Raw genomic sequence first — 21,729 nt, 5'->3', positions numbered from 1 at the left:
GTTTTTGGGGGGGCATTTTTGTCTCAGCAAAAGGAGTTGGCCTCAAATCAGGAAATACATTGCTTCTACTGTTCCACACGAAGATATATCGGTGACACATTTACAAAATCCTTTTTGTTCTTCTAGCAGACATTTGATCATGTTGAAGCTGATTTTGAACATCTTTGAGATCTCTGCAAACAAGTGTTTATATATGTTATTCATTCATCTACACTGAACAAAAATATAAATGCAACATGTAAAGTGTTGGTCCCACATTTCATGAGCTGATATAAAAGATCCCAGAAATGTTCCATACGCAAAAAAAAGAAGTATTTCTCTCAGATTTTTGGGTAGAAATGTTTTTACATCCCTGTTATTGAGCATTTCTCCTTTGCCAAGATAATCCATCCACCTGATAGGTGTGGCATATCAAGAAGCTGGTTACAGAGCATGATCATTGCACAGGTGCACCTTGTGCTGGGTATAACGAAAGGCCACTCTAAAATGTGTAGTTTTGTTACACAACACAATGCCACAGATGTCTCAAGTTTTGAAGGAGCGTACAATTGGTATTCTGAATGCAGGAATGTCACCCAGAGGTGTTGCCAGATAATTTTATGTTAATTTCTCTACCATAAACCGCCTCCAATGTCATTTTAGAGAATATGGCAGCACACCCAAACGGACTCACAGACCACGTGTAGCCATGCCAGCCCAGGACCTCCACATCTGGCTTCCTCATCTGCGGGATCGTCTGAGACCAGCCACCCAGACAGCTGATGAAACTGAGAGGTATTTCTGTCTGTAATAAAGCCCTTAAGTGGGGAAAAACGTCTTCTGAATTGCTGGGAAGGCTCGTGAGTGGGTGGGCCTATGCCCTCCCAGGCCCACCCATGGCTGTGCCCCTGCCCAGTCGTGTGAAATCCATAATTAGGGACTAATACCTTTTTTTCAGTTGATTGATTTCATTATATGAACTGTAACTCAGTAAAAATCATTGACATTTTTGCGTTTATATTTTTGTTTAGTATAGTTACAACCCACAGTTGAAAGCTGTGGAGTGTGTGAATTGATAGAACCAGTTTCTCTAATGAAGGATTGACCGATTAGACTTGATACTCAGCATTGCTTGGAAGCTGTCTGAAGATCCAGACAGATCACGACATGGGCAGGCGCTGAATCACCAAGAACACGCCCATTCGTTTCTCTCATTGGTCGGTCAAAAAGACGCGCGTTATGGCGGCTTTGAAGTAAATAAAGTGAGTATTTACAACACTTTGCTGTGTATATTTATAGCTAGCTATGGAGGTTAGTGAACAGTATTAATGGCCAATATAATGCACAATCCTTCTGAATATAGCCAATCGAGCAGGAATGATTTCTGACTAAAATGCTGGATAGCTAAACAGATTTCACTTTACTCAACTAGCTAACGTTAGCTGGTCCTGTTAGCTGGTTAGCTAACAAGCTTTCCAGACAGCAAGTACCCTTAGCTAGCTACATTGTGAACTGGCGTTATAACGTCGCTAGCAATCTTTGGTCAGTAAATCACTTTGCTAATTTGCCAGTAATATAACGTTACTCCTTTGGAATGAAATTTGTAGCTGGCTAGCTTCCTTCTGCAATCATGTTGACAAGTGCTACCCATTTCAAAAGTGACTGGAGCAACTTTTGCTCACTGATCATTTGCTATCAAACATAGAGTCACGTTGATATTTGTCTGCTTTCTGTGAGTGATGAGTAGCCAGGAAAACCATTGTAACTGTAGCTATATGTCTCTGACTGACACGCCCTTATTGTCCAGGCGCTATGAAAGTGTGATCTGTACACCTGCATTGTAACTCAAACAAGTACCGTCATCTCCCTGACATGGACTGTGTTGTGACAGGGGGCAACGTGAAAGGTACTTATCCCATCAGACATTGAAGAAGACATTTTATACCACCACCTACAATACCAGTCAAACGTTTGTACACACCTACTCATTCCAGGGTTTTGGACATTGTAGAATAATAGTGAAGGGATTTTAGATTCTTCAAAGTAGCCACCCTTTGCCTTAATGACAGCTTTGCACACTCATTGGCATTCTCTCAACCAGCTTCACCTGGAATGCTTTTCCAACAGTCTTGAAGGAGTTCCCACATATGTATTTATCCGTTATTTTACCAGGTAAGTTGACTGAGAACACGTTCTCATTTGCAGCAACGACCTGGGGAATAGTTACAGGGGAGGGGAGGGGGATGAATGCTGAGGACTTCTTGGCTGCTTTTGCTTCACTCTGCGGTCCAACTTATCCCAAACCATCTAAATTGGGTTGGGGTCAGGTGATTGTGGAGGCCAGGTCATCTGATGCAGCACTCCATCACTCTCCTTCTTGGTCAAATAGCCCATACACAAGCCTGGAGGTGTGTTTTTGGTCATTGTCCTGTTGAAAAACAAATGATAGTCGCAGTAAGCGCAAGCGCTGCAGGATGCTGTGGTAGCCATGCTGGTTAAGTGTACCTTGAATTCTAAATAAATCACTGGCTGATGTCTTCACTATTAGTTTACAATGTAGAAAATAGTAAAAATGAAGAAAAACCCTTGAATGAGTAGGTGTGTCCAAACTTTTGACTGGTACTGTAGCTAGCTAGCTACATGCCTTTTTATTGAATGAAATTGGGATGATTTGTGTGTCTGTGTTTTACAGTGCTGGCCAAGGCCATCCACTCTCTGTCCAGGATAGGTGATGAGTTGTACCTGGAGCCACAGGAGGATGGGGTGAGTTACCATGAAACACACACAAGCACACTTTAATATGCAGACCAAAATACATTGACACTCATTCTCACTCAATTCTACAATATTGTTGCCAAGACATCATTGAGGCCCAGGGATTGGGTTGCAGTTGTAAAGTTACTCTTTCCTGTCTCACAGCTGGCTCTGCGTTCAGTGAACTCATCCCGCTCAGCCTACGCGTGCTTCCTTTTCTCCCCACTCTTCTTCAGCAGGTATGGGGCGTGTGTGTGTGTGTGTGTGTGAGAGAGAACGCGAAATAAAGGGTACACTACCTATGGCTGCTTCCATTCTTTTACAGGTACACCATTCCCTTAGGACATGCTTTTCGCTGCAAGATGGCTATCAAGGTACAGAAACACATTGCTTTGACCCCAGAGTTGGGCGCAATTTAAATTGAAGGCAGTCAATCCAGTTCATTCAATCATAAAACAATGCATTTATTTTGAATTACTTTCACAATAAACTGAAAAGTATAAGCTATTTATAAAAAATATATATAATTTGAATCTTCAATTTTCATTCTAACCACTTCCTGAATTGACTGCCTTCAATTTGAATTGAGCCAACCCTGTTTGACACATTTCTGTTATGTACAGTTTAATAATCTTCTGTTATATCTGTAATGTCTACTTATTCTCGTCCCTCTCTGCCTCTCTCTCTCAGTGTGTGCAGGCCGTGTTCAGGTCCCTGTCGTCTCTGGAGAAGACAGTAGAGAAGTGTCACATTGAACTGGATGGAGAGAAGAGTCGTCTCACCTTCACCCTGCACTGCAAACATGGTACAGGCCGTTAAAGTGCCATAAAATAACCACAGAACAGTTTTATCTGGAGTTTTAACCACTTTAAACCTCCTCACACCCTTAACTTTCCCCTAATCAAGGCATATCAAGTGTGTGTGTTTGCGTTCTGTAGGTCTGCTGAAGACACACAACCTGTCATTCCAGGACAGTGAGAGTCTGCAGGCCGTGTTTGATAAAGAGAGCTGTGCCAACATGCTTCGAGCCCAGCCCAGGTCAGCACATTCTCTCTCTCTCTTTCAGTGTTCCTCTCCTGTCATCTTACCTCCTATGCATCACTTTGATTTTTCCTTCTTTCTATCCTCCAGGTTGCTGGTTGACACGGTGCTGCACTTCCCTCCCTCTCTGGAAGAGGTGAGTGTGTCAGTGAGTGGAGAACGAGTGTGCTTCAGGAACCATGTAGACGACGAGGCAGGTGAGGAGAAACCCATTTTGTTTTTCTATACTATTGAAGTGTTGGCGGTGTAGTGTTTATTTTCTATTTTTCAACAAGTTAATAACCCTGTATAGCAGAATGATAGTAATATCTTTAATCCCCCCTTCTCCTTTTGGCTCTCTTCTCTCTCGTAGAGCAATCCAAAGCCATGCTGACTGAACTGTGTTTGAGTTCTGATGAGTTTGACCACTTTGCTGTTGGAGCTCAGACCAGCATCACATTCTGTCTAAAGGAGCTGAGGGTATGTAGGGTTTTGTTACTTGACAAATAGGTTATTACTGTTGTTATAATCTGACGTGGTATGTCATAAGTGATTTGAAGGCATCATAGCAGGCCACTTAATGAAGCGTTGCGTTGTCTTCCAGGGCTTGCTGGTGTTTGCAGAATCCACAGGTCTCCCAGTCTCAATGTATTTTGATGAGCCAGGCAGGTAAGGATACATATTCACCACCCACACATACCAATATGAAGGTATAAGGATATTTTGTTTCCCGTGTAGCATTCATTTTTGTTTTTGTCAGTCCTGTGGTGTTAAGTGTAACAGACAGTGTTCTTGAGGTGAACTTCGTGCTTGCCACTCTGTCTAATGACTCCAGCCTCTGTAACCATAACAACAACACAAAACGGTAATTGAACATTAACTATCAAACATTCAGAACAGTCATGCCTCTTTGTACAGGACCCTGTTCTTTACCCAGAATCCTCTCCGTTCTCCCCAGAGCTCGTTCGCCGCCACCTCCTGACGACTTTATGACTGACGACATTGACTCTTATCTCATCGCCATGGAGACCAGTGAATTAGCGGGTCCCTCCAATGCCCTTGCGCCCCGGTCCCCCTCGCCCAATCACACACTTACAACTCCGCCATCTGTAGCCATGCGCAGGCTAGAGAGAGGAGAGGAAGAGGAGGAGGAAGATGCCGAGGACACTGAAAGACCTCCAAATAAAAAGGTGAGTTTTGTTGTCAAAGGGCTTGCTGTTACTTACACAACTCCTGGGATCAATGTAAAACTAACCCCTCGCCCCCTCTCTTTCTTCATTCCCGCTCAGTTCCGCTCGCTCTTTTTCGGGTCAGTCTGTCCCTCTGATTCTCAACTGACCAATCAGACGATCAAGAGCCAGGAAGTACTGGCCAGTGACAGCGAGGACGACACCCAAGCATCATTGCCGTGACCTGGGGTGGTGGAGTTGAAGCCACGTGTGTTTGTGTGTGTGTGTGTGGTTTGGAGAAACCCACTTATAGAATCCCTGCGAAGAGATATTTAAAAAGATTAAAAAATGCTTGCATCTAATCTGAAGACTAATCACATTAGATGCAGAGTCTTACCCGTGGGATAATTTTTTTAGAATATGGATTTGAACAAATCCAGACCTTTCTAGTTCTAATGACCGTTGCAGCCTTGAGAAGAAAGTCTGCACTCAGTAGGTCCTCTGAGGGACAGTGATGGGACATTCAGACTTTTTATTGGACCATATCATCACACTGGGGGACTCTGGAATTATGAGGAAATGGACTACTTCCTGTTTATGATGGCATGTCAATGATCAATGTACACAAGCTCTAGAATAAAAAAACACTTTTTTTCTCCCCAGAGTTTGAAAATATAAATTGTTTTATTTACATTTTTTTTTTCAAGTCTACACTTGGATGAGATGTTTTATTGGTCATTTTTGTTGTTTGTAAAAACCTTTAGAATGTCGATTTCTTTCCTTGCTTGTTAAAAGTATGTCTCCATAGATGGAGTTGAGTTTCTTTTGGAACCAAATGTCTGTGAGCCACTGTTTTCAGGGAGGGGAACACTGCTGTGTAGCACCTGAAAACTCTTTCCCCTCGTCTGAGGCTTCCTCCTCTCCCTCTTTCTCTCTTTCTCTAACTCCTTCTCCCTCTTCTTCTGTAACTTCTCCTCCTCTTTCTCCCTCCTCTCCTGCTCCCTCCGTCTCCTCCTCCTCTCTCTGGAGCTCAAGTTCTCCTCTTCCTCCCCCCTGACCGTGCTCCCCTCACCTGTCCCGTCACTGAAGTCCTGGATCAGGATTTGGGGAATGGGGACTTTGTGCTCCCCTTTCTCCCTGTCCTGCCTTGGTTGCTCCCCTTTGAGCCTGCGGAAGAGACCAAATAGCCTGGGGGTGTCGGTCGACCCTTTGACAGATTTAGGCCCAGTCTGAGATGGGACAGTGTCCGGGTTGCTCCCTGTCACCCGTTTGGGTGATTCTGGGCGCTTTGGTACCTGAATGGGAGATGTGGGTTGTGGTTGATTGGACTGAATGAAGCCTATATTTGATTGATTGGATTGTGTGAAGGTGGGTTGTGATTGGTTGGGCTTAGTGAAGAGATCCTCAGAGAGCCTGCGGGTGAGCCTCCGGGAGCTGGAGAATTTGCAGAGCCGGAAGTCTCCGGAAGGGGTTGCCCACGGTCCATCACAGGGCGTAGTCCTTTGGGACGAGACATCAATTTGTGTGGACACCGAGTTGCCAGAGTCAGCCTTTGAGTCTGCAGGAGGGGGAGACTCACTCTGACTTTGTGACTTTGGGTTGTCAGGTATGTGAGGGATTTCACCTGTCAGTGATTTCCCCTGATGTAATGGTGGAAGGATGTCAGTTGAGGCTTTCTTTTCTTTCTCTCCTTCACTCTCCCTGATTTTCTGGGTCTCCTGATCTGGACGGATGGTAACTGGACTCTGGGGTTTTTCAGGAAGCTTCTGTTCTGATGAGTTCCTCTCCTCCGCAGGCTCAGTAGTGGATGTCAACTCTGGAGAAACCTGGCTCTGATTGGCTGGTATTGTGCTAGAGGGCTCTGTGTACTGTACCTCCGTCTTTGCTGTCTCTGTGCGTCTCTGAATGTCATGTGGAGACTCCATGGTCGTCTCTGTCCCTGTGTTTGTGTCAGTGGCTTTCTCCGTGCGCGTCTCAATCCCTTGGTATACAGCTACACGTATCTCTGATTCTTTGTCCGTCTGTGTTTCTGCCTCAATCTGTGACCCCAACTCTGCCTCTACTCTTGTGTCTGCCTCTATGTGCATCGCTGACTCATTTTCTTCCTGCGTCTCTGGTTCTGTATGTGCCTCTAATGCCGTTTCTCTCACTGCCTCAGATTTTTTATCTGTCCGTGTCTCCGTCCCTTTGTGTGACTGGATCTCTGTACGAGCCTGTATCTCCTTGTCGGTGTGTGTCTCTGTGCCAGTGCCTTTGTCTCTCTCGGTCAGTGAGCCCGTGTCTGTTTCTGCCTCCAAGTTTACATCTGCCTCTTGTTGTGTGTCTGTCTCCGTGTCTGTATTCAAATCTGTTTGAGTCGCTGTCTCTTTTGACCCCATGTCCGTCTCGGTCTCTACACTTTTATCTGTGTGTAGTCCTTTCTGTACCTCTGCCTCCATTTCCTCCTCTTTCTTGGCTTCTGCTCGTATCTGAATCTCTACATCTGTGTGGGTCTCTGTCACTCTTTCCTTCTCTGTCTTTGCTTCAATGTATGTCTTCAGGTCTGTGTCTGGAGCAGTTTCCTCCTCTGTGTATGTCTTCAGGTCTGTGTCTGGAGCAGTTTCCTCCTCTGTGTATGTCTTCAGGTCTGTGTCTGGAGCAGTTTCCTCCTCTGTGTATGTCTTCAGGTCTGTGTCTGGAGCAGTTTCCTCCTCTGTGTATGTCTTCAGGTCTGTGTCTGGAGCAGTTTCCTCCTCTGTGTATGTCTTCAGGTCTGTGTCTGGAGCAGTTTCCTCCTCTGTGTATGTCTTCAGGTCTGTGTCTGGAGCAGTTTCCTCCTCTGTGTATATCTTCAGGTCTGTGTCTGGAGCAGTTTCCTCCTCTGTCATTGCTCCTGCACATGTCTCTGTCTCCTTGCTTGTCTCTGCCTCTCCCTTCGTCTCTGTCACTATATGCACTGTGATGAAATTTGCACTCGCTGTTGACTGTTTGTTCAGTACTTCCTGTGTTTGCATGGTGTCTTTACTGTGGTCAGTTTCCTGTGTCTGGCTGTCGCTGTGCTGCTCAGAGACTGGTGTCTGGCTGAGACCCCCCTGCTCCTCTCTCTGGCCCTGTGAGGTGACGCTGTGGTCCGAGGTGAGCTGATGCTGCTGGGAAGGTTCTCTGTCTGAATCTGGGGTCAGCTGGGTTTTCTGCCTTCTGTCCTCCTGTTCTATGGGTTCTTTGTGTTCTAACGGTTCTCTCGTTTCCACTGGGGCCCTGTCCTCTGTAGCTGGACATGGAACACCCGGAGCCCTCGTTGGACTACCATCCATCTCACTTCTTCTCCTCAGTTTCCCTCCCTTGCTTCTCTCCTCCCACACCTCTGAAACCTTCCTCACCCCTCTGCCTTCTCCCTCCCACTCCCCAATGTCTGTCCTACTCCCTCTTATCCACTTCTTGCGGAGGAGCGAGGGAGAGAGAGAGAGGAGGGAGGGCGAGCGAATCAGAGGGAGGGACAGGTTCCCTTTCTCCCTCTCCTTCCTGTTCCTCTCCTCCTCCCTCTCTCGAACCCTCGCCCACGCCATCCGATATCCGTGGCAACGACCCCGGGGATCAAAGGTGGAGGCGGGCCGTTCCATTCTCCACTTCTCCAGCTCTCTCTCAGTCTGCCTCTCTAGATCCTTACTCGACAGGGGAACAGAACACACCTACAGTGGGGAGAACAAGTATTTGATACACTGCCGATTTTGCAGGTTTTCCTACTTACAAAGCATGTAGAAGTCTGTCATTTTTATCACAGGGACACTTCAACTGTGAGAGACGGAATCTAAAACAAAATCCAGAAAATCACATTGTATGATTTTTAAGTCATTAATTAGCATTTTATTGCATGACATAAGTATTTGATACATCAGAAAAGCAGAACTTAATATTTGGTACAGAAACCTTTGTTTGCAATTACAGAGATCATACGTTTCCTGTAGTTCTTGACCAGGTTTGCACACACTGCAGCAGGGATTTTGGCCCACTCCTCCATACAGACCTTCTCCAGATCCTTCAGGTTTTGGGGCTGTTGCTGGGCAATACGGACTTTCAGCTCCCTCCAAAGATGTTCTATTGGGTTCAGGTCTGGAGACTGGCTAGACCACTCCAGGACCTTGAGATGCTTCTTGCGGAGCCACTCATTAGTTGCCCTGGCTGTGTGTTTCGGGTCGTTGTCATGCTGGAAGACCAAGCCACGACCCATCTTCAATGCTCTTACTGAGGGAAGGAGGTTGTTGGCCAAGATCTCGCGATACATGGCCTCATCCATCCTCCCCTCAATATGGTGCAGTCGTCCTGTCCCCTTTGCAGAAAAGCATCCCCAAAGAATGATGTTTCCACCTCCATGCTTGACGGTTGGGATGGTGTTCTTGGGGTTGTACTCATCCTTCTTCCTCCAAACACGGCAAGTGGAGTTTAAACCAAAAAGCTCTATTTTTGTCTCATCAGACCACATGACCTTCTTCCATTCCTCCTCTGGATCATCCAGATGGTCATTGGCAAACTTCAGACAGGCCTGGATATGCGCTGGCTTGAGCAGGGGGACCTTGCGTGCGCTGCAGGATTTTAATCCATGACGGCGTAGTGTGTTACTAATGGTTTTCTTTGAGACTGTGGTCCCAGCTCTCTTCAGGTCATTGACCATGTCCTGCCATGTAGTTATTGGCTGATCCCTCACCTTCCTCATGATCATTGATGCCCCACAAGGTGAGATCTTGCATGGAGCCCCAGACCGAGGGTGATTGACCGTCATCTTGAACTTCTTCCATTTTCTAATAATTGCGCCAACAGTTTTTGCCTTCTCACCAAGCTGCTTGCTTATTGTCCTGTAGCCCATCCCAGCCTTGTGCAGGTCTACAATTATAACCCTGATGTCCTTACACAGCTCTCTGGTCTTGGTCATTGAAGAGGTTGGAGTCTGTTTGATTGAGTGTGTGGACAGGTGTCTTTTATACAGGTAACGAGTTCCAACAGGTGCAGTTAATACAGGTAATGAGTGAAGAACAGGAGGGCTTCTTAAAGAAAAACTAACAGGTCTGTGAGAGCTGGAATTCTTACTGGTTGATAGGTGATCAAATACTTATGTCATGCAAAGAAATGCAAATTAATTACTTAAAAATCATACAATGTGATTTTCTGGATTTTTGTTTTAGATTCCATCTCTCACAGTTGAAGTGTACCTATGATTTAAAAAGATTACAGACCTATACATGCTTTGTAAGTAGGAAAACCTGCAAAATCGGCAGTGTATCATACTTCTCCCCACTGTAGGTGGGGGTGAAAGGGAGATACGAGGGGAGGTGGTAAAAGTGGGGGTTTATCTGCTATGACACAGGTGTGTGTATTTATATACATGGTAAGATAGTTCAAGTGTCTGACCTCTGCAATGAAGTTATCGTCCTCCTGCTGCACCTGCTCCCTCACACCCCTCAGCCTCTCCAGAGTCTCCATCTGGCCCTCGCACGCCTCCCTCTGCTCCACCCGGCCCAGAGCCCTGCGCACCAACACCACCGCCACCTGGAACAACACACGCACTCCTGATGGAGGGGGGATAAAAACAACACAAGGAGGGAAACAGAGGAATCAAATCTCCTCTTAGAGAGATTCTTTCAATCTTGTGTGGACGGAAGGGCCAAGAAAGAAGAATAGGTAGATTAGATAGAGGATTGACAGAATGCATAAGTATGACCATAGATGATGGATTGATGAAGTCCCTTATTCAGGTACAGACCGTAGCAGAAGAACAGGTCCCAGACCCTGAGCAAGGTGTTAAAGGGTAGGTGGCGTGTGAACAGGCACATCAACCAATCGGTGGCGAACATCAGAGGCTCCACGCCGTGTCTCTGCAGGTGCTTGTGAGCCGCGGGACACGTCTTCTTCAGCACCCTGGTCAGCATGGCTGCGTCAAAGAGAACCCCCTCCTAACGACAACATTAGAGGGACAAGTGTCCGGAGTGCTGCTATTCAGCTATGTTGCAACATCCAAACCCTTTACTGATGACAAATATATGCACGTTACACTGTTGAGCACACTGTATCACAAATTGATCATGTGTAGTAAAGTAACAGTGTGTAGAGCCATCATCTTACCAGAAGGGGACTGTAGTAGCCAGGGAGGTACTGTTCACTGATCTGCACCAGACACCAGAATGCCTGCTATAGGAGGGGAAAGCAAAGGTATTAAGAGAGATGGAAGGTCCAGTCCTTTCAACGTGGTGATGATGAAGGATCACTGGTGATAAGATGGTGATTGTAACAGTACCTCAGTAGGCATGTTCATCAGCAGTACAGCTGCTACAGGTCCCTGGGCCTGGCAGTAGCCCTCCTCAGGCTTCAGCTGAGTGAAGGCCTTCAGCACCCGGAACAGACCACGCTGTCTGCCCACACAAACAGCACAACACTGATGCATCGAACATTGACAGGGTAACACTAGATAATATGTATACAAAACTACAAGAAGGAGAGATGGAGAAAGATGTGTTTAGTATGTCATCATTGAACATGTAGTATTATGAGGCTCTGTTACCCATGGCCGTCTCTGGAGAGGAACATCTCATGGAAGGGGAACTGGCGGTCTAAGTCTCTCTCTATAACGTCCACCCAGCTCTGGAGTGCGGGTCTGGAGTCCAGAGCCTGATAGAGGGGGAGAGATTTACCTGATGACTAGGTTTTACTCTGCTATATTTGTAGATTTACAGTAAGTATATCATGCAAATGGAACAGTAAGGTTCTAATTGTTGGTTCTATCTGTAGAGGTGGTTGCTCTCTTACCTGATAGAGGTCCTTGTTGTGGCGCATTCTGTCTGTGGCGCCACACAGCAGTGGCCAACATTTAGCCCTGAGGGATGCTGGGATGCCTTTCTGACACTGCTCTTTGACCTGAGAGACGGGTGGAGGGTGTGTAACGGTCATGCCAGAGTAAACACCTGGGTCTGGTGTTCCAAAAAAGGTTACATTTAAAAGGCAGAGTACACACCTTGCTGGAATTTTTTAGTAAGACACGATCCCATTGGCTTATGATGTTGATCCACTTGGCCTCTCTCTGTCTAACGAGCTCAGGGGACGGGCCTTCACTCCTAACCAACATATCATCAGCAGAATACGGTGAACACTTTAAACAAAGCTGTCATAACATTTCCAAGGCAGTATATTTCTCGGGTAGGTAACAAACTCCTCACTATGGCTCGCTCTATTCTGTTTCTGTGGACAAAATTATCTGCACATTTCCTGAGATGAGTCAACTGCACCTTCAGTTCTTGTCACAGAGAACGAAAACCCCATAAACACCCACAGGAAACAGGAAAACCACAAGGTGGCGGGGCGACTGTCTCCATGGCAACGGGTCAGGATGTTCAACGACACAGAGTGAGTGAGTGTGTGTAGGAGGTGATTGTTATATTGGTGTTCTGATTCTACCTGGGTCAAGACCCATTTGTACTTGCATCTATTGAAAAACAATTCTGTCTGATGCTGAACGGTCATCTTTGCTGCCATAACTGTGTTTTTTTACATTCAGTTGCAAGCTATTGGATGTCTTTAGTGGATTTTATTCACCAGAAATGCATTCTCTCTGTTTGTTTCTCTTATCGTAACTAATAAATACTAAAATTTAAACAGAGAGAGATTGGTAAAAAAAAAAAAAATTCAGTGCTGCTGAGCCAGAGGCTCTGTGTAGTACTGACCCAGCAGTGGATCCATTCCCCAGGATGAAGCCGAAGCGGTCTGTCTCTGTGGCTAGAGCTCCAACACTGACCTCTGACCCCCTGTCAGAACCAGAACTGTCCTCTCCGCTGGGGGGCGTCTGGGTCGGGGTGGACGCACTCTGCATCTTACCCTACAGAACAAAGAGAGGAGAGACAATGGTCTCCGTTACAATATAGTGCACACGTGTGTGTATGTCTGTACTGTTTGTGTTCAGAATGAAAGCAAGTACAAGTGTGACACAGAATACTCATCCTGTATATTAGAAATTAGGATGCTTAAAACCTTTTACAATCTAGGCTACATACATGCATACATACATATCGTTGAAGTCGGAAGTTTACATACACCTTAGCCAAATACATTTAAACTCAGTTTTTCACAATTCTTGTTATTTAATCCTCATAAAAATGCCCCGTCTTTGGTCAGTTAGGATCACCACTTTATTTTAAGAATGTGAAATGTCAGAATAATAGTAGAGAGAATGATTTATGTCAGCTTTAATTTCTTCCATCACATTCCCAGAGAGTCAGAAGTTTACATACATTCAATTATCATTTGGTAGCATTGACTTTAAATTGTTTAACTTGGGTCAAATGTTTCAGGTAGCCTTCCACAAGCTTCCCACAATAAGTTAGGTGAATTTTGGCCTATTCCTCCAGACAGAGCTGGTTTAACTGAGTCATGTTTGTAGGCCTCCTTGCTCGTACATGCTTTTTCAGTTCTGCCCACACATTTTCTATAGGATTGAGGTCAGGGCTTAGTGATGGCCACTCTAATACCTTGACTTTGTTGTCCTTAAGCCATTTTGCCACACCTTTGGAAGTATGCTTGGGGTCATTACCCATTTGCGACCAAGCTTTGACTGATGTCTTGAGATGTTGCTTCAACATATCCACATCATTTTCTGTCCTCATGATGCCATTTATTTTGTGAAGTGCACCGGTCCCTCCGACAGCAAAGCACCACCACAACATGATGCTGCCACCCCCGTGCTTCACGGTTGGGATGGTGTTCTTCGGCTTGCAAGTCTCCCCTTTTTCCTCCAAACATAACGATGATCATTATGGACGAACAGTTCTATTTTTGTTTCATCAGACCAGAGGACATTACTCCAAAATGTACGATCTTTGTCCCCATGTGCAGTTGCAAACCGTAGTCTGGCTTTTTATGACGGTTTTGGAGCAGTGGCTTCTTCCTTGCTGAGTGGCCTTTCGGGTTATGTTGATATAGGACTCGTTTTACTGTGCATACTTTTGTACTTGTTTCCTCCAGCATCTTCACAAGGTCCTTCGCTGTTGTTCTGAGATTGATTTGCACTTTTCGCACCAAAGTACGTTCATCTCTAGGAGACAGAACGCGTCTCCTTCCTGATCGGTATGATGGCTGCGTGGTCCCATGGTGTTTATACATGCATACTACTGTTTGTACAGATGAACGTGGTATCTTCAGGCATTTGTAAATTGCTCCCAAGGATGAACCAGACTTGTGGAGGTCTACAACAAAAAAAATCTGAGTTCTTGGCTGATTTCTTTTGATTTTCCCATGATGTCAAGCAAAGAGGCACGGAGATTGAAGGTAGGCTTTGAAATACATCCACAGGTGCACCTCCAATTGACTCAAATGATGTCAATTAGCCTTTCAGAAGCTTCTAAAGCCATGACATAATGTTCTGGAATTTCCCAGCTGTTTAAAGGCACAGTCAACTTAGTGTATGTAAACTTCTGACCCATTGTAATTGTGATACAGTGAATAATAATTGAAATAATCTGTCTACAAACAATTGTTGGAAAACTTATTTGTGCCATCCACAATGTAGATGTCCTAACTGACTTGCCAAACTGTAGTTTGTTATTAACAAGACATTTATGAAGTGGTTGAAAAACGAGTTTAAATGACTCCAACCTAAGTGTATGTAAACTACCGACTTCAACTGTACATACCTATATACATAGTGTAGTGCTACTGAATCTAGCCACATCATCAGCAGATGAAGTTGTTTCATTTGAAGCAGAAGTGATACCCTATTTACTCCCTGCCATGCCATCAACCGTGACTGTAACCACACCTGGTAGTTATAAAGTAGTAATGATGTAAAACTATGTAAAATCAAATACCTTTGAGTTCTCTCTCCTCTTTGATCACTGGATGGGATGCTTGCTGGAGAGAAGTGTTTGGTTAGAACGAGATTGGAGAGGACGCGAGAAACTTCCGCTATTAATGCTGTCACTTGCTCTCTCTATCACACACACATAGGAAGTCGTTACAATAATGCGCGTGTGCGAATTACGGTGTGATAGCATGTTATAGGAGGGTGATGTTGTGTAAGGAATAAGAAATGAAGTGAACCTTTGCCACATTTAAAATGGCGACAACGTCTACCCAGACCTATGCTGCTGTTTCCCACCAGTTCTCTGTGTTCCTCTGGGAGCGACAGTGCCAGAGCATAGTAATAGGAAGCCGAGGATTTCCGAATGCTTCGGAGCTTTCACCAAAGTGTGCCAAAAAACTGTTCAATCTTCAGAGCTTTATCATTATCTGTTCAAAATGCACATGAGTGACATCTGGTGGTCAGCAATACATAGACGCATGTGATTATTAGATGAACATTTTTCCTCCGTTGTTTTCTTCAAACCCCCGTGGCGCAGCTATAAGTCGTTGGCTTTAGTAGCCTATAATCAGTTGGAATACCAGATTTGCATTTTACATCATTCTCCCTTGTTTTGCCTTCAAGTTTACTCTTTTTCAAAAACGATATCTAAATGCATGATTTAGGGTGCTTAAACAGACGCCTATACTATACTATATACAACGAATTATTTGAACAACAGTGCAAGAAGTGTGGTTTCACATATAACTAAAACAAATGTACCTTCAATGGGTTTCGACCTCCTACCCCCATGTCCCTGAATATGCCAGTATTCCCTACTCAACCTGCTAAGCCAGGGGTTCCCAAACCTTTTCACTCAGGCCACACTTCCAGCATTGGGGAACATTCTGCACACCACACTTTTTGTATGGTTACTTCTACACATTTTGTCATGGGGTGCAGAGAAAATGTTGCAGTTTTTTTCTTGCAATTGTATATATTTTGCCATGTCTAATGTGTATTCATGTGATATAAGTGACTCAAACATTATAACAATCTTTGGGCTTAAAAACCTAGCTAAAATACATTACCAGTCATGGGCTAGTTGATCTGGACATTTCTGGTAAGTTATAAATAGCTCTAAGGTATGCAATGACTGACATGACAAGAGGAAAACTGATTATTCACTACCCAATTTCAAAATTGCGCCTTGTGCATTCTACTATTACAACTTTCAAGAGTAAGTTGAAAGCCGGACTGAGTTCCTAAAAAATAAAATGTTCTTTAAAAAAAATCATGGGCTGGCGTGGTTACACGTGGTCTGTGGTGTTGAGGCTAGTTGGGCATACTGCCAAATTGTCAAAAACTATGTTGGAGGTGGCTCATGGTAGAGAAATTAATATTAATTCTCTGGCAACAGCTCTGGTGGACATCCCTGCAGTCAGCATGCCAATTGTGGTGTAACATTTTGTTGAGTGACATTTAAGAGTTACCTTTTATTGTCCCCACGGCGAATTCAGTGGGATTTTGCGACACCCTGTTTGAAAAAGCACGTGATCAAACGAAGCTTTGGACGGGTGACAGAGATGATCTCGCGAATGAGAGAAAGATGGCGGAAGTGGATGCTGAGTTCGAATTAAGCAGCGCGTTGAGCAAATTTGGTGAAGATGAATGTTCTGATTGGACAACAGTAGTATCGAAAACTGGAACAAAAAGGAAATTGTCTAAAATTGGAGTGGAGGATACGTGTGTAAATGATAATGAATTTATTTTTGTTGGGATGCGTTTGTTGAGTAAGGATCCATATGTGGGAAACCCATTTGAGGTGTCAAAAATGGTGAAGTATGCGCTTGGGAAAGTGTCTGTCACAGTGGCCAGGAGTGGTCTTATTTTGATTAATTGTATTTCTGAAGAGAAATACAAGATTGCAGTGGGCCTTAAAAGAATGCAGAGAACAAAAGTTTTGTGTTCTGAACTTCGGAGTGGAGTACCCGTCAAAGGAGTCATCACAGGGGTGACGACAGATGTTCAAGTTGAATTCCTGAAGATAATTCCTGGTGTGGTTGTTGCCCGGCGTCTGACCCACTGGGTGAATGGAGTAAAAGAAGAAAGTCTGTCGGTCCTGTTGTTTTTTGATAAAGAGCAAATACCTACGCAGCTTGGTTATGTAAGATACGCTGTATGAGCTTTCGTCCCCAGACCACTGCAGTGTAAGAATTGTAAAGGATTTTGCCATGTTTCAAGTGTGTGCAGACGAACAGAGTATACTGAAGAACAGTGGGTAGAAAGGATGACTGTGTTGCAATCGTGGTTTGGATCAGGATCCTGAGGTCCTGGAGTGCCCTGTAAGGGTGAAGGAAATTGAGGTGGCAAAGGTTTGAGCGGTAAATCGAATGACCTATGTGGAGGCGATTATAAGAACTGAGAAAACAAGTGATGCTAGTGAAGAGATGCTAGTGGATACACCCCAGCCTGTAGTAAATGTTCGCTGCCAGACAAAAGTGTGTTAAAAAGATGGATTTTTGTTGCATTCATTGCCACTGTTATAATCTGTACAGCACAAGTCTTAAAGAAGTCAAAGAAACGGGACATTATTGTGGCTGCGGCAGAAAAGTTTTTGATTTTACATCTGAAGACTTGCAAGGGGTACTGACTCCGAAAGACCCGCCCTCTGTTTTTTAAATGTATTTTTCACTGAAAAGTTATCTGATTTAGTACATTTTTTGGTTGTTTTTTGGTAGTTCCGTTTTTTGGGGGGAATCCTGTTTCCATCACCACATAGTAGATGGCGGGATGTACATTACATTGTGTGATTGCCAATATACCATAGAAGAAGAAGCAGCAGCTTTGCAAGTCACTTCTGATAAAGTGACATGTCTCAGCACACTGCTTCGCTGCTTACGAATTTGATGCATGCATGGCAACTCCGGTATCAAATGTAATGCCTTGACCACACCTACAGTGCCTTTGCGCAAAATGGTAAGCAGAATCATCTGGATATACAGTACCAGTCAAAAGTTTGGACACACCTACTCATTCAAGGGATTTTCTTTATTTTTACTATTTTCTACATTGTATAATAATAATGAAGACATCAAAACTAGGCAAAAAAACATATGGAATCATGTAGTAACCAAAAAAAAGTGTTAAATAAATCAAATAAATTATATTTGAGATTCTTCAAAGTAGCCACCCTTTGCCTTAATGACAGCATTGCACACTCTTGGCATTCTCTCAACCAGCATCACCTGGAATGCTTTCCCAACAGTCTTGAAGGAGTTCTCACATATGCTGAGCACTTGTTGGCTGCTTTTCCTTCCCTCTGTGGTCCAATTCTTCACAAACCATCTCAATTGGGTTGAGGTCGGGTGATTGTGGAGGCCAGGTTATCTGCTGCAGCACTCCATCACTCTCCTTCTTTGTCAAATAGCCCTTACACAGCCTGAAGGTGTGTTGGGTCATTGTCCTGTTGAATAACAAATGATAGAGGGACTAAGTGCAAATCAGATGGGATGGTGCAATGCTGCAGAATGCTGTGGTAGTCATGCTGGTTAAGTGTACCTTCAATTCTAAATAAATCACTGGCTGTGTCACCAGCAAAGCACCCCCACACCATCACACCTCCTCCTCCATGCTTCACTGTGGGAACCACACATGCGGAGATCATCCTTTAACCTACTGTGCGTCTCACAAAGACACATGCGGTTGAAACCAAAAATCTCAAATTTGGACTCATTCAACTAAAAGGACAAATTTCCACCGATCTAATGTCCATTGCTCGTGTTTCTTGGCCCAAGCAAGTCTCTTCTTATTGGTGTCCTTTAGTAGTGGTTTCTTTGCAGCAATTCGACAATGAAGGCCTGATTCACGCAGTCTCCTCTGAACAGTTGATGTTGAGATGTGTCTGTTACTTGAACTCTGTGAAGCATTTATTTGGGGAACAATCTGAGGTGCAGTTAACTCTAATGAACTTATCCTCTGCAGCAGAGGTAACTCTGGGAATTTCTAACCTGTGTTGGTCCTCATGAGAGCCAGTTTTATAATAGCGCTTGATGGTTTTTGTGATTGCACTTGAAGAAACTTTTGAAGTTCTTGAAATTATCCGCATTGACCGACCTTCATGTCTTAGTATATTGATGGACTGTCATCAAAACGAACCAAGGCACTCTTCATATAATTAATTAAAATGCCTTTATATGTATGGCATGTTCAATGGAAACAAAGTTTAAAAACTCAGACGCGTTTCGGCTGCATGGTCTTCGTTAAGTAGTACAAAGAAATGATAATACAATGTCCTCTTTTGAGCAGCTTTTTCCAATCAGCCCTGATTTGAAGAGGGAGTGGTTACAGAATATAATTCTCTTCGCTTATTTGAGTTGTTCTTGCCATAATATGAACTTTGTCTTTTAACAAATAGGGCTAACTAATGTATACCACCCCTACCTTGTCACAACACACCTGATTGGCTCAAACGCATTAAGAATGAAATAAATTCCACAATTTACCTTTTAGCAAGGTTAATTGAAATGCATTCCAGGTGAATACCTCATGAAGCTGCTTGAGAGAATGCCAAGAGTGTGCAAAGCTGTCATCAAGGCAAAGGGTGGCTAAATATAAAATATGTTTTTATTTGTTTAACACTTTTTTGGTTTCTACATGATTCCATATGTGTTATTTCCATGTGTTATTTTCCATGTAAATCTTGGTGGGGCAAACCCCCCCAAAAATGGGATGCATGCCAGCAAATCCACTACATAACAAAACACTAAATAATACATGAATTGCACTATAACGGTGACAAACGGTGCCCACAAACTGTTCGGGCCTACATAAAGCTGTCCCAACACCTTACCAATGCTACACCTGCTATCAGCGGAGCCTTGTCTGGCAGCGAAAAAAGTCAATTTGGCCTCATCTACTGCCTTTAAAATAAACATAGCTGATGTGGCTGACTTGCTTAAACAAATGTGCTTGCTACTGACAATTGAGATGTAAAAACTATGGCATAAGGGGACAACAAGTGGATGAGAGGCAATCCATAATTTCGATTAAGACATTAATGAGAGAGCGACGACGGACGTAGTCAATATAACTATTTGTTCAGCACTTTTGAAATGTACAGCGAAAGAATTCAGAACATGGGCCGATCTTACAGTGTACTCCCTGTACACCAAGTCAGAACCATATGATAAGTAAAGGGGGCATATAAGCAGACAATGAAAGCTCTTACAATATTCAATGATTACATTTCTCTAAAACAGGTTATAGGCTACATGTGCACCACCAAGTTAGAACAGCAGGCAAAATTATGAGGTGAAAATAGACCAAATGATTAGGGTCAGGCACATTGAACACCATTTCGGTCTTTGTGTGTCAAAAAAGATACAAAAGAAATACCACTATAAGATTCTAATTTGACTGGTCAAATAACACAGTTCTATTATAGAATGTTGTGTGTGCTGAATTTGCACGTGCAAACCAAGCGCCACCACTACTATCAGTAGCACTGTCAAAGCTGTACAAAAAAAGTCTGCAAACAAGCAAACACCTGCCACAAACGATGTGTTTACAATACAGCGTTGGTGAAAATAGACCAAATTATGAGAGTGAGGCACATGGGCTATTAACAGCTTACTACACAACATACACTTAGTATTACTTTCTTAGCTACAGTATACATATCTCCCTGGCATATTACATATGCAGCAGCATACAAGACATTTTTGGACTCACCTTGCTCACTTAAACAGGAAGGTGGCACGATGGTCCTGTGTTGGCATATTTTGTCATCAAACTTTGTCATCAAAGTCTCGTATTCTCTAGATTTCTGGTGGGAACTCGAAAAAAACACACGGTCACTCACCGAGGTAAAGACAGTTTCAAGTTGGATATTCGAAGGATACTCGCGCTTTCAAACCTTAATAGCTTTCAAACCACTTGAGCCACAGACTCCAAATAAGTGTCATGATGTTGGAAAAATTCCCACAACATTGCACAGGTCTTATTTTCACGATTTGGACGTTAATTTGCTTTCCAAAGCTAATAAACATGTGGAAATGTGAGCAGCTTTTTGTGTTCCTAGTTTAATTAGTTAGGGAGCGTAAACAAAGTACAAACTTATCTTACATTCAAATTTCAATAGCTCCTTGGTCATGTGACCTAGTGACTTCAAACAAGGTTCAGAATGTCCACTCTGTGGGTCTACACATTTCACACCCTTTAGTTTATCCATTTTCATATCACAAGATAAAAAAATAATAATCAAAATGTGGAATTTCAATAGCTCCTTGGTCATGTGACCTGCTGAATTCAAACAAGGTTCAGAATGTCCACTGACTATACCTTCATATCACACTCTGATGTTTGTCTATTTTCATATCATGCTATTAGACTTAAATCTGTAAGCTTTGCAGGCCTTCATTTTACATGGGTGTTAAAAATGTCCGCAAATGTTCCATCCTCACAATAACTATCTTTCACATGGACACTGAAAAGATCCACAAATGGCTGTATGTGGTATGGATCAAGGACAGGAGAGGTGTTCATACAGAGGTACTTAAAGGAAGGTGCACAGGTAGGCTTCATGAAAAACAATGTTTCATATGCTCTTTTTAATCACAGTAATAGGCAGTGATTTGTCAGTCACAGTGAGCTTGATAATGTGAAAGAATCCTTTTCATAGCATCACTTTCATATAATCTACATTAAGATAAATCCTTCTATGTTGAGTATTAGAACAGAGTTTACATAACCTGATAATGACTTGATATGTGAGTGCATTCACAACAAGCAACCTGCAGACAACTTACAAAATGCAATATTGCATTTGAGGGTTCGTTTTTCTGATGAAAATAGTTATTTGATGCATGGCCTACTATTTCTAACTGGGAAAATACATTTGTACGTCTTTTGTGAGTAAAATCATTTTTCCAAAATTGATTGAGGTACATTTTTGTGAAGACCCTGCTGGACAGAAAGAGAAGGAGGAATCGGAACACGCTGCATTCAAATTCA

General features: G+C 43.6%; 2 protein-coding genes across 6 annotated transcripts; one reads left to right on the top strand and one right to left on the bottom strand.

Moving 5' to 3' along the window:
* Nucleotides 1-1,128: 1,128 nt before the first annotated feature.
* Nucleotides 1,129-5,586, top strand: rad9a (RAD9 checkpoint clamp component A). 2 transcript variants are annotated; one of them, XM_046295548.1, is made up of 13 exons: nt 1,129-1,241; nt 1,787-1,885; nt 2,672-2,742; nt 2,899-2,972; nt 3,059-3,107; nt 3,424-3,538; nt 3,672-3,771; nt 3,865-3,971; nt 4,127-4,233; nt 4,358-4,422; nt 4,514-4,618; nt 4,712-4,943; nt 5,043-5,586. In XM_046295548.1, the coding sequence occupies exons 2-13, from the start codon at nt 1,852-1,854 to the stop codon at nt 5,163-5,165; spliced, it is 1,182 nt and encodes a 393-aa protein (XP_046151504.1). In that variant the 5' UTR covers nt 1,129-1,241; nt 1,787-1,851; the 3' UTR covers nt 5,166-5,586. The 2 variants fall into 2 exon arrangements, with proteins under 2 accessions (XP_046151504.1, XP_046151505.1); XM_046295549.1 differs by lacking the exon at nt 1,129-1,241 and adding an exon at nt 1,264-1,290.
* tbc1d10c (TBC1 domain family, member 10C) lies at nt 5,552-15,064 on the bottom strand. 4 transcript variants are annotated; one of them, XM_046295547.1, is made up of 11 exons: nt 14,744-15,064; nt 12,608-12,759; nt 11,902-12,001; nt 11,697-11,804; nt 11,452-11,558; nt 11,188-11,302; nt 11,016-11,081; nt 10,657-10,846; nt 10,305-10,462; nt 7,497-8,590; nt 5,552-7,454 (listed from the first exon to the last, which is right to left on the bottom strand). In XM_046295547.1, the coding sequence occupies exons 2-11, from the start codon at nt 12,751-12,753 to the stop codon at nt 5,711-5,713; spliced, it is 3,828 nt and encodes a 1,275-aa protein (XP_046151503.1). In that variant the 5' UTR covers nt 12,754-12,759; nt 14,744-15,064; the 3' UTR covers nt 5,552-5,710. The 4 variants fall into 4 exon arrangements, with proteins under 4 accessions (XP_046151503.1, XP_046151502.1, XP_046151500.1 ...); XM_046295546.1 differs by having other exon boundaries at nt 5,554-8,563; nt 14,744-15,062; XM_046295544.1 differs by having other exon boundaries at nt 5,555-8,590; nt 14,744-15,061.
* Between the last annotated feature and the right edge of the window lie 6,665 nt (nt 15,065-21,729).

The sequence above is a fragment of the Oncorhynchus gorbuscha genome, linkage group LG13 (genome assembly GCF_021184085.1).
Source record: "Oncorhynchus gorbuscha isolate QuinsamMale2020 ecotype Even-year linkage group LG13, OgorEven_v1.0, whole genome shotgun sequence".
NCBI classification, from domain to species: Eukaryota; Metazoa; Chordata; class Actinopteri; order Salmoniformes; family Salmonidae; genus Oncorhynchus; species Oncorhynchus gorbuscha.
The sequence above is the reverse complement of the archived record's forward strand: the minus strand, read 5'-3'. Positions and strand labels throughout refer to the sequence as shown.